This window comes from Narcine bancroftii, chromosome 3 (genome assembly GCF_036971445.1).
Source record: "Narcine bancroftii isolate sNarBan1 chromosome 3, sNarBan1.hap1, whole genome shotgun sequence".
Classification (NCBI taxonomy): Eukaryota; Metazoa; Chordata; class Chondrichthyes; order Torpediniformes; family Narcinidae; genus Narcine; species Narcine bancroftii.
The window spans coordinates 72,004,170-72,017,580 of NC_091471.1; the positions used below are offsets into that span (position 1 = coordinate 72,004,170).

The window sequence follows — 13,411 nt, forward strand, 5'->3', positions numbered from 1 at the left end:
CAAGGTCCCTCTGTTCAACCACACACCCAAGTCAGCAACCATCAACCCTGTGCTCAGCCTTCTGGTTTGTCCTTCCAAAATGCATCACCTCATACTCATCCGGATTGAACTCTATCTGCCACTTTTCCACTTAACTCTGCACCCTATCTATCGTTTTGTTACCTACAACAACCATCAGCACTGTCTCCTCCAACCATGGTATAATTCACAAACTTCCTGACCTATCCTTCCACCTCTTCATCAAGGTTATTCATAAAGATCACAACAGATCTTTGTGGAACTCCACTAGTTATGATCTCCAGGCCGAATATTTTCCTCCCACTATTACTTTCTGCTTTCTACATGCAAGCCAAATTTTTGTCCATACAGCCAAGGTAACAGGGATCCCATGCCTCATGACTTTCCGAACAATTCTCTCATGAGGAAACTTGTCAAATGAGTTACTAAAATCCATATAGACCACATCTACCACCCTACCATCATAAATTTCCTTTGTTACCTCTTCAAAAAACAATTAGGCTTGTAAGGCACAATCTTCCCTTCACAAAGCCATGAAGATATCCTTGAGTAGACTGTACTTCCTCAAATGCTCATAGATCCTATCCTTAAGAATCCTCTTCAATAGTTTGTACACCACTGATGTAAGAATCACCAGTCTATAATTCCCAAGATTATCCCTATTACCTTTATTAAACAAGTGGATTTGCCATTCTCCAATCCTCTGGCACCTCCCCTGTGCCCAAAGAGGATTCAAAGATTGTCGTCACTGCCCCAGCCATCTTTTCCCTCACTTCCCACAGCAACATAGGACCATAGGAAGTAGGAACAGGAGCAGGCAAAAAATGGCCCATCAAGCCTGCTCCGCCATTCAAGAAGATTATGGCTGATCTAATTTATGACCTAACTCCACCTACCTGCCTTCTCCCCATATCCCCTAATTCCTCTATCATTTAAAAATGTATCTAACTGAATTTTAAATATGTTTAATGAAGCAGCCTCCCTGGTTAGAGAATTCCAAACATTCACTACTCTCTGGGAAAAACTATTTTTCCTCATCTCTGTCCTAAATCTACTCCCCCGAATCTTGAGACTGTGTGCTCTCGTTTTAGTTTCCCCGGCCAGCTCAAAAAGCCTTCCTACATCTATCCTATCCATACCCTTCATAATCCTATATGTTTCTATAAGATCTCCTCTCATTCTTCTGAACTTGAGTGAATACAATCCTAGACGATTTGATCTTTCATCATAAGTCAACCCTTTCATCCAAGGGATCAACCTAGTAAACCTCCTCTGAACCGTCTCCAAAGCCAGTATATCCTTCCTCAAATATGGAGACCAGAACTGGACACAGTACTCCAGGTGCAGTCTCACCAGTACCTTATACAGTTGCAACATTACCTCCCTACTCCTGAATTCAATTCCTTTAGCGATGAAAGCCAACATTCCATTTGCCTTCTTAATAACCTGCTGCACCTGCAACCTAACTTTTTGTGATTCATGCACAAGCACTCCCAAGTCCCTCTGCACAACAGCATGCTGTAGTTTTTCACCCTTTAAATAATATTCAGCTCTTTTATTTTTCTTGCCAAAGTGGATAACCTCATACTTACTAACATTGTACTCCATCTGCCAGACCTTTGCCCACTCATCCAGCTTAACTGCAGACTCTCCACATCTTCATTACAATTTGCTCTTCCACTCAATTTGGTGTCATCCGCAAACTTGGTGACACCACATTTTGTCCCCTCCTCCAAGTCATCAATGTAAATGATGAACAGTTGTGGGCCTAACACCGACCCCTGCGGCACCCCACACCACTCTCTGCCAACCTGAAAAACTCCCACTTATCCTGACTCTCTGCCTCCTGTCAGACAACCAATTTTCGATCCATGCCAATATACTTCCCCGGAGTCCACTTTCCTGTAACTTACTGAGAAGTCTCTTGTGCAGCACCTTATCAAACACTTTCTGGAAATCCAAATATACAACATCAACCTGTTCCCCTCTATCCAACGCACCCATTATATCCTCAAAGAATCCTAACAAGTTTGTCAAACAAGATATTCCCTTTCTAAAACCATGCTGCGTCTGCCTGATTGAACCCTTACGTTCCAAAAGTTTCACTATTTCATCTTTAATGATGGCTTCAAGTATTTTTCCAACTACAGACATCAAGCTAATTGGCCGATAATTTCCAGTCTTCTGCCTACATCCCTTCTTAAAAAGTGGCGTGACATTTGCTGTCTTCCAGTCTGCCGGGACCTGCCCAGAATCCAAGGAATTTTGGTATATGACCACCAATGCATCAACTATAACTTCTGCCATTTCCTTCAGAATCCTTGGATGCATATCATCAGGACCAGGTGATTTGTCTGGCTTTAGTCCCATTAGTTTCTCCATCACTACTTCTTTGCAACAACTATTTTATCAAGGCCCTCCCCAACATTCGCATCTTTAACTCTGCACTTGGGCATGCTGTGAAGACTGACACAAAATATTTGTTCAATGCCTCGGCCATTTCCTCATTTTTTTGCTACCAGTTTTACTTTCACATCCTGCCTCGGGAACTTATCAATCTTGATGTTTTTAAGAAGATCTCACGCTTCCCCTTCCTTAATCTCCACATTGTCCAGCACAAAAGCCTGTTCTATTCTGACCTCACCCTGATCAAAGTCCTTTTTTCTTGTGAATACTGAAGCAAAGTATTCATTTAGGACCTCCCCAATCTCCTCCACCTCCAGACACATGTTGCCTACTTTATCCTTTAGTGGCCCACCTTCATTCTGTTCTTCAAATATACATAGAATGCCTTGGGGTTCTATTTAATCCTGTATGCCAAGGCCTTCTCATGCCCCCTTTGACCTCTTCCAAGTCCTTTTTTAAGCTCCTTCCTAGCTAACATATATTTTCCATTTGCCTTTTCTGTTTCCTGCTTCCTATACCTGATGGATGCTTCCTTCTTCCTCTTGATTAGTTGCCTCATCTGTTTCATCAACAACAATTCCCTTTTCCTATCATCTTCTCCCTGTCCCATTGGGATGAACCTATCATGAACAAGTGGTCCCTAAACTTCCTCCACATTAGTTCGGTACTTTCACCTTTGGACATCTGTTTACTATTTACTCTCGCTAGTTCTTGCCTCATACCATCGTAATTAGTCAATCCCCAATTAAAGACTTTCCAATTTGCCTGCTTTTATCCTTATCCATAGCTATGCTAAATCTCAGGGAGTTGTGGTCATTCTCACAAAAAAACTGCAAAGTGCTTCAGATGTCTTTGTTAGTGCAAAGTAGGAAATCAATTTCACTCACTTGGAAGTCCTCTCTTGTTGCACTTTATCTGCTGCTGGTTTCACTGGACAATAGTATTTTTGCCAATACAACATAGCTTCGTCCTTCCTTCTAAGTTTCCATAGAACTTGTACAAGATTATACATTGCTTCTTTGCTATCTAAATGATAAAATCAAAAGAGTTTTAGAAGGTTTGCTCAGGACGTAATTTCTATAAGTGTTCACTGATAACAGAACTAGGCATGCAGGGCTCAGCAGGAACTTAAAAGATTATGAAATTCTAATTTTTTAGGCAGTACTTATAATTTTGTTCCTGCAGTTTACTATTAGTCAAATCAAGATATTCAACATTCCTTTCATGTTAGGTACATAATGCACAAAAATTATCAACTTTTGCTTGCCACAAACAGGTATCACTAGCCTGGCACCCCACCAATAAGAGAAAGAGAAGCAAAAGAATCCCTTCAGAGACACCAATTGTCCATAGATTCACCTCCTGAGCTCCCGTAACCACTGCAACTGCCCATTCGGCAGTGAACCCGAGCTCCTAGTTCTGAACCTCAGATACCGTCAGGAAGATGTTAACACCTTTCTGGAGCATTTCTTTCCATTAGAACCCTCACAAACCCTTCTCAATGGGCTGCACCAAATGCTGCCAACTACTTGGAGCTCACCTCCACCACATTAACGCGAATGAAAAAAATCGACACTCCCCTCTCCTCCTCTGATCCATCCAGGTTCTCCCCTCTCCCAACTGGTTACACTTGCCCATTATCCCTCCTTATCTGGTTCCACATCAACTCAGTCACTCATCATATTCCACCAACTGCTGTCTTTGGTGTCCCATATTACCTTCCATCCTGTCTCTACCTCCACCCTCTCTTTCACCCACCTGGCTCTATTTGCCTGTCTTTTTTGTCTCTCAACCGATCACTCATCGGTTGCTCTCTCATAACTCAAACCCTCATCCCTTCCCCTTCTGTCCCATCATCCCTCACCTCACCTCACCCGATTTCATATATCCCCTGCCAGATCCTGCCTTGCCCCTTTATAACAGCTGTGTCCCCTCTACAATCAAAATCCTGATGTAGGGTTTGAACCTAAAACATTAACCATCCTTTTGCCCTCACAAATACTGTTCAGAGTTTATCCAGTAGTTTGTTCTTGCTCCAATCGACAGCATCTGCAGTCTCTTGTATTGGTATAAAAAATAACATTTATTTTCTGAATGTTTATTTTGCAAAGTCATTCCATATTTTCTCATGAAAAGAAAGAAACAATTAATGCTCTTGAATCTGTGCTGGCTCTCAGATTCCTGTCAGTTCCAGTCCTTCACATGCCTTCTAACTTCCATCCTCCCCCAATTATTCTACCACACAGCCACATTCAGGCCAATTCACCCACCAGAACATCTTGGGTTGTGGGAAGAAATTGGAGCACCTGAAGGAACCCACAAGCCACAAGGAGAATGTGGGAACTCCACACTGTCAGTATCCAAGGTTAGGATTGACCCAGTCTCTGGAGCTGTGTAACTGCACTAACTACTCTGCTACCTTGCTGGCCAACATGGTGTATTTATTCATGTTCCCAAAGGAAGAGTAATATTATACAGAACTGTAAATTCAATGGGATCGAGAAACTCACATCCATTGGTTACCAGTAATGCCATCGAGAACCAGCAAGAGTATGAAGGGGAAGTACAAAATGGCAAGAATCCCCAAGACCTAAAGACTCTCAAACACTACTCATCCAGTATACTTTCTATCTTGATGACAAGTTATGAAATGATTCCAATCCACACAACTGCTCACAACAAATCATCATTGCCATTCTTGCAATCAATTGAAAGCAAAAGACATACGAAAACCAATGTTTGCATGTAATTCAACCCTCATCCCTTCCCCATCTGTCCCATCTGTCCCATCATGGAGAGTTATGGAATAGGTCATTGGGACTAGCGGTATAATGGTCGACGCAGCCTCGAAGGTCCAAATGGCCTGTTTTTCTGCGCTGTAGCGTTCTATGTTTCTTGTGGTTCAGTGGTTTTTGTGCCACTGTAATTTTATTCCAAATCAAATCACTGTGCCCAGTACCCCCTACCAGTTTTTCCTCTGGCACCGTGTGAAAAGTGCATGTTAAGAACTAATTCTAAGTTTTTAATTCTAAGAATTTAATGCAATAAAATAGTAACATAAAGGCCAATTATATTACAATGCTAGTGTAGAGCTCGTCGAAAGAATCAAAGACTTGTTGATCCAAACCAAGGCTTTTATTAGCAAAAGACAGGAGCTCTTCACAGGTGGCCGACCAGTCCGGAATGATCCAACCTGGCTAGGGACACAACCCTTTAAGGCCCAGACAGTGGGCATGGCTTAGCTCTCAGCCAATCGCTGTAAGCACAGTCTAGATACTGTAACTATATGCACTATATACATTGGTGATCTTTGGCTTGGCTTCGCGGACGAAGATTTATGGAGGGGGTAAAAAGTCCACGTCAGCTGCAGACTCGTTTGTGGCTGACAAGTCCGATGCGGGACAGGCAGACACGATTGCAGCGGTTGCAGGGGAAAATTGGTTGGTTGGGGATGGGTGTTGGGTTTTTCCTCCTTTGCCTTTTGTCAGTGAGGTAGGCTCTGCGGTCTTCTTCAAAGGAGGTTGCTGCCCGCCAAACTGTGAGGCGCCAAGATGCACGGTTTGAGGCGATATCAGCCCACTGGCGGTGGTCAATGTGGCAGGCACCAAGAGATTTCTTTAGGCAGTCCTTGTACCTTTTCTTTGGTGCACCTCTGTCACGGTGGCCAGTGGAGAGCTCGCCATATAACACGATCTTGGGAAGGCGATGGTCCTCCATTCTGGAGACGTGACCCATCCAGCGCAGCTGGATCTTCAGCAGCGTGGACTCGATGCTGTCGACCTCTGCCATCTCGAGTACTTCGACGTTAGGGATGTAAGCGCTCCAATGGATGTTGAGGATGGAGTGGAGACAACGCTGGTGGAAGCGTTCTAGGAGCCGTAGGTGGTGCCGGTAGAGGACCCATGATTCGGAGCCGAACAGGAGTGTGGGTATGACAACGGCTCTGTATACGCTTATCTTTGTGAGGTTTTTCAGTTGGTTGTTTTTCCAGACTCTTTTGTGTAGTCTTCCAAAGGCGCTATTTGCCTTGGCGAGTCTGTTGTCTATCTCATTGTCGATCCTTGCATCTGATGAAATGGTGCAGCCGAGATAGGTAAACTGGTTGACCGTTTTGAGTTTTGTGTGTCCGATGGAGATGTGGGGGGGCTGGTAATCATGGTGGGGAGCTGGCTGATGGAGGACCTCAGTTTTCTTCAGGCTGACTTCCAGGCCAAACATTTTGGCAGTTTCCGCAAAGCAGGACGTCAAGCGCTGAAGAGCTGGCTCTGAATGGGCAACTAAAGCGGCATCGTCTGCAAAGAGTAGTTCACGGACAAGTTTCTCTTGTGTCTTGGTGTGAGCTTGCAGGCGCCTCAGATTGAAGAGACTGCCATCCGTGCGGTACCGGATGTAAACAGCGTCTTCATTGTTGGGGTCTTTCATGGCTTGGTTCAGCATCATGCTGAAGAAGATTGAAAAGAGGGTTGGTGCCAGAACACAGCCTTGCTTCACGCCATTGTTAATGGAGAAGCATGAGTTTTTCAAGCTTTGTTGGGACCAAGGTAAACTGCCTCAGGATCTTCGTGATGCCACCATCATCACCCTGTACAAAAACAAAGGCGAGAAATCAGACTGCTCAAACTACAGGGGAATCACGTTGCTCTCCATTGCAGGCAAAATCTTCGCTAGGATTCTACTAAATAGAATAATACCTAGTGTCGCCGAGAATATTCTCCCAGAATCACAGTGCGGCTTTCGCGCAAACAGAGGAACTACTGACATGGTCTTTGCCCTCAGACAGCTCCAAGAAAAATGCAGAGAACAAAACAAAGGACTCTACATCACCTTTGTTGACCTCACCAAAGCCTTCGACACCGTGAGCAGGAAAGGGCTTTGGCAAATACTAGAGCGCATCGGATGTCCCCCAAAGTTCCTCAACATGATTATCCACATTGGTGATAGATCTGTACTATCACAGCTAGTCATCAAGTACAAAAAGTACAAGAGTAAAACAGTGTTAAACAAGAAAGTCTGCAGACACTGTGATTGTAATGGAATTCACAAAAGTGCTGGAGAAACACAGCAGGTGATGTAGCGTCTATAGGAAACAAGTTATACCTTAACAAAGGTCTCAGGTCCAAAACGCTGGTAATATCCCTTTGCTTTCTATAGATGCTGCATGACCTGCCGAGTTTGTCCAGCACTTTTGTGTACTGCACATGAGTAAAACTTAGCTTGATATCAGTAGTGTCTCTGTTTTTTTCCAGTACATGAATAAGGATTGCTTGAAACTCTGCAACAACAATATCTTGCTCTTTAAGCCCAATAGATCTTTATACCCTTTAACAATGGGCTTATGGCACTGAAGCAGCCAGAGAATTCATGGCAAAGTGTAAAAACAGATTCAGTGGATCTGCTAATCTGAGTGCTACCATACATAAAATTGTCCAAACTACCAGGCTGAGAAGAAATATCACAGTTTTTTTGCATGTCCTTCATGATGACTTAATATTTCCCATCAATGTCCTGCCCTCAGAGTAGTGACTGCTCTATTAATTCAAATAGTTTATCCAACAAGATCTGAAAGCAGAAAATATACAGCACCAAGATTAAATATGCACACTTCACTTCTTGTTGACCCTTGGATTACTGAAGGACTGTCAGGAGTAACATGATACATGTGAACTTGTAATTGACTGCATACTAAACACAAAGTAAATTTCAATTCGATCAAATGCTTGCCCTAACCATCAATGTTTGAAGTGTTTGAAACAAAGCATCTTCAGGTGAGATTGGTTATGGGCCACTAACAAATTCCTAGGTTTAATGGATATTTTCATCCTGAGCCATGATAGAGACTGCATCGAACCATGTCTACCTACTCAGCCTCAGAGAAAGGCACTGAATATTCAACCAATTAGATAATTTCAAGGAAGAGTCAACAAACACAGCACAAAGCAAATATAATGGGCAGGAATAACATTTTGATATTATTGGCTCCCAAGCTCCAAGTCAATCTCATCAAGATTGGAGTAACTATACAGTCCATGAATCTGGTGCCCAGATGGATAATCGGTCCATTTTATTCTGTTTCTGTTTTAACATCCTAGTGAAATGACGAATCAGTGCTCCTGTTTAGAAATTATAGATTATTTTACATTTAATTTCAATTTCACAGATACCATAGGATGATATGAACTCCCGTCTAGATTGTTACTTCAGGTTTCTGATTACAATCCTAGTAATTTAAACACTGTGCCACTTTACCCAACTTTTTTTTTATCCCCGGGCTCTGTTACCTGTTTGAAATTAATTAAATCTTCGAAAAATCTGTCTCAGATTTATTTATATTCTTAGGAACAAATATATTAATTACAAAGACCTATTGGGCTCAGATCACAATGAACATCCATAATAAAGTCATATCTTGACGTTTAAAGAGGTCCAGAGATGTAGGATATACTTAAATGAAGGCCTGAAAATGATTGACACTGACAACATGATACCTTCAGGATGAGTCTTGGTAGACATGAAGCATAAGAAATAATCTATCTTTGCTACCAAAAATAAATATTTGACATTTGAAGTGACAAGTGGATGAAATCCTGCAATGTCAAATACATGTCACAAGATTTTGATAAATAAAAATACCAGGAATTTGGAAGACATCAGGTATTCTGAAGCATTAATTTTCACAAAGCATGAGATACCACATTGGTGAGTGCATCTGCAAGGAAGGAAAGAGAAAAGGTGTCTCTGATATTAAACTGAAATATTCTGGTGAAATCTAACATGCTTATTCCATTGACAAAAATTATGTTGGAATTATCTGCCACATCCCTGAAGGTTACCTCTGAATCAATTTCATAGCAGTACATACCGTATACACTTATACCTCTATTGCTAATCTCTAATTTCCCCAATTTAAATTGGCACACCACTTTCTCTCCCTGAAATCAAGCACTGTCCTCTACCCTCATCAATAGTGGCCCTCGAGGAGTCACGTGATGGAGTAGTGGCCGGTCGGGGAACTCCAGCCCTCTCCGGAAAAGTAAAAAAAAGACAGTGAAAAAACAAAGGCACAAACACAAAAACAAAAATAAAGTGAAAGTAAAGGTGTGGAGAAAATGGCAGCGAAGAAAGAAAAACCAAAAGCAACGGGAAGAAGAGAAGAAGAAAAGGCGTCGGAAGAAGAAGGTGAAGGCCTTACCTGTGCGAGGAGGCACGCCCTGGAGAGAGAAGCCCGCTCCCTAAGGTCAGTTGAAGTCCCGAACTCAGGACTACAAAAATGGCTCACGGAGCCAAACAAAAGTGCGCAACCGCGCATGCGCGAGGAGTCGCGCATGCACGATGCGCAAGACAAAAATAACACTGACGGGAGGGGGGACCAGCTGAGGAGTCAATCTCCACAGCTGAAATTGACAACCACAACAAAGCAGCAAGAGGAAAACATAGAAAATAACGAGAGCAAGAAAGAAGAGAGTAAAAAGAAATCAAAGAAACAACAGATAACAAACCCAGAGGAAGAAGACCAGAATCAAGACACTTCTAGTAAAAATAAGAAGACCAAAAATACCCAACAAAATAAAACAAACAAACCAACAAGAAAACCAGAAGAGACAGAGGTAAAGGACACAGATCCTGGAGTGGACTCTGAAGAAGAAGAGGAAGAACATAGAGAAATGGAAGATGAAGGGAAGGGCAAGTACATGGATATATTTTTTTTAAAGAATGTATGGAATCAGTAAAAGAATGGCAATCACAAGAATTCAGTGAAATAAAAAGAAGAATAAAGAGTACAGAAGAAAAAATGAATAGATGACAGATGATCATGTCAGATATAGGAAAAAGAGTGGACAAGGTGGAAAAACGAGAAACAGCCATAGAAATGGAAGTAGACGACTAAAAAAAGAAATTAGAAGAATCTGATAAAAAAGTTAAAGAGACACAAGAGCATTTAGCTCAGAAGATAGATATAATGGAAAATTATAATAGAAGAATCAATATAAAGATAGTGGGCCTTAAGGAAAATGAAGAAGGCAAGAATATGAGAGAATTTATAAAAGAATGGATCCCCAGGGTCCTAGGAAGACCACAATTACAGGAAGAAATAGAAATAGAAAGGGCACACAGAACATTAGCCCCTAAACCACAACCACAACAAAAACTAAGATCCATTCTAGTAAAATTCCTAAGATATACAACAAGAGAAAATATATTGGAGAAAGCAATGAGGAAAATAAGAGAAGACAAAAAACCACTGGAATACAAAAGTCAAAAAATTTTTTTCTATCCAGATATAAGTTTTGAACTCCTGAAGAAGAGGAAGGAGTTTAATACAGCAAAAACGATCCTATGGAAAAAAAGATATAAATTTATGCTAAAGTATCCAGCGGTACTTAAAATAGTTATTCCAGGGCAGAAAAACAGACTATTCTTCGATCCGGAGGAAGCACGAAAATTTGCAGAACAACTACAAAACAGACAGAGAGATGAAGACATGTAACGAGAACAAAAATGACCACAAACTATATGTATGTGTGTATGTGTGTATATATATATATATATATATCTATATATAAAAAATAGAGTATAGGTAAGAACTAAGAAGGGAAAGAAAGTGAAGAAAGGAAGTATGGGGGGAATTAAGAGAGTGACCTTTGTTATATATAAAGATTAAAATCTTTTCTGGTGGGGGGGGTTGGGTGGGGAAGAATTACGGTCACTGCGAAATCAGTTGACGCTTGCGAGTGAATTCGCAAATCCAAATGGAGAGGGGATATGTGGTTGCCCGACATGGGACAAAGGGCAACTCAGGAATGGGAGGGGATAGTGGGGTTAAAGAAAATTTTTGATAGAATAATGGAAATATTTTATGTTTTAGAAATGTTGTCTTATAATGTGTTCAAAACAAGAAAGCAGAAATGGATAAGAAGGAAAGGTGATGATGAGGAAACGGAAAGGAAAGATAAACAAAGTATGAAATGGCTATGTTGAACTATATGACTTTAAATATTAATGGAATACATAACCAAATCAAAAGGAAGAAACTGCTAAATTTACTGAAAAGAGAAAAAATTGATATAGCATTCGTACAAGAAACACAATAAACTGAAGTGGAACACAAGAAATTAAAGAGAGATTGGATAGGACATGTAACAGCAGCGTCATATAATTCAAAAGCTAGAGGAGTAGCAATATTAATCAGTAAAAATGTACCAATCAAAATAGAAGAGGAAATAATAGATCCAGCAGGGAGATATGTAATGATAAAATGTCAGATATATTCAGAGTTTTGGAATTTACTCAATGTATATTCACCTAACGAAGAAGATCAAAAATTTATGCAAAATATCTTTTTGAAGATAGCAGACATGCAAGGGAACATGCTAATAGGCGGGATTTCAACCTTAATTTGGATCCAAACATGGATAAAACTGGGAAAAAAATTAACAGAAAGAACAAAGTAACCAAATTTATAATTAAATCGATGCAAGAAATGCAACTTTTGGATATATGGAGGAAACAACACTCAAAGGAAAAGGAATATTCATATTATTCGGGTAGACATAAAACATACTCAAGAATAGACCTATTCCTGTTATCAGCTCGCATGCAAGAGAGAGTTAGGAAAACGGAATATAAAGCTAGACTATTATCGGACCACTCACCCCTGTTATTGACAATAGAGTTAGAGGACATCCCACCAAGAATGTATAGATGGAAATTAAACTCCATGCTACTGAAAAGGCAGGATTTTAGAGAATTCATTGAATGACAAATTAAAATGAACTTTGAAATAAATACGGAATCAGTGAAAGATAAGTTTATACTATGGGACGCAATGAAAGCGTTCATCAGAGGGAAAATAATAAGTTATGTAACTAAGATGAAGAAGGACTACAATCAGGAAACAGAGCAGTTGGAAAGGGAAATAGCAAATATAGAAAAAGAATTAGCCATGAAGGAAGACACAACTAAAAGAGAATTGGCAGATAAAAAAATAAAATATGAAACACTACAAACATATAAGGTGGAGAAGAACATAATGAAGACAAAACAGAAATATTATGAACTAGGAGAAAAAACGCACAAAATTCTAGCATGGCAGCTTAAGACAGAACAAACTAAGAGAATGGTATTGGCATTAAGGAAAAAAGACAAGCAAATCACATATAATCCAACAGAGATTAATGAAAACTTCAGAGAATTCTACGAACAATTATATCAAACTGAAAACGAAGGGAAAGAAGACAAAATAGATGAATTTTTAACTAAAATTGAACTACCGAAATTATAAACAGAGGAAGAAAATAAATTAACAAAACCATTTGAAATAGAAGAAATACAGGAGATAATAAAAAAAACTACCGAACAATAAAACACCAGGAGAAGATGGATTCCCAATAGAATTCTATAAAACATTTAAAGATTTATTAATTCCTCCCCTTCTGGAAGTAATTAACCAGATTGATAAAACACAAAGCTTACCAGATTCATGCAAAACAGCAATAATTACAGTAATACCAAAGACAGGGAAAGATCCACTCGCACCAGCGTCATATAGTCGAATATCTTTAGTTAACACAGATTATAAGATAATAGCTAAACTATTAGCAAACAGATTAGCCGACTATGTACCAAAAATAGTAAATCTAGACCAAACTGGATTTATTAAAAAAAGACGAACAACAGACAATATCTGTAAATTTATTAACTTAATTCATGCAGTAGAAGGAAATAAAGCTCCAACATTAGCGGTTGCTTTAGACGCAGAGAAGGGCTTTGACAGAGTAGAATGGAATTATTTATTCAAAGTACTATAAAAATTCAGCTTACCAGAGAAATATATTAGTTGGATTAAAGCATTATATAAGGGGCGATTGGCGAAAGTGACAGTAAATGGATATATATCAAAACAATTTAACTTAAGATGAACAAGGCGGGATGCCCACTATCTCCCTTATTGTTCGTGTTAGCCATAGAACCACTAGCAGAACTGATAAGA

General features: G+C 40.1%; 1 protein-coding gene across 2 annotated transcripts in view; it reads right to left on the bottom strand.

Moving 5' to 3' along the window:
* fancg (FA complementation group G) overlaps window positions 1-13,411 on the bottom strand; it is a 95,985-nt gene that overhangs the window by 6,094 nt on the left and 76,480 nt on the right. The window contains exons 13-14 of one of the 2 annotated variants that reach the window (XM_069924263.1): window positions 9,055-9,130; window positions 3,312-3,450 (exon numbers count right to left, since the gene is read on the bottom strand). In XM_069924263.1, coding sequence (XP_069780364.1) covers window positions 9,096-9,130 — 35 coding nt within the window. In that variant the 3' untranslated portion in view covers window positions 3,312-3,450; window positions 9,055-9,095. Of the gene's footprint in view, window positions 1-3,311; window positions 3,451-9,054; window positions 9,131-13,411 lie in introns of those variants that run through there. The other variant, XM_069924262.1, reaches the window with a different exon arrangement.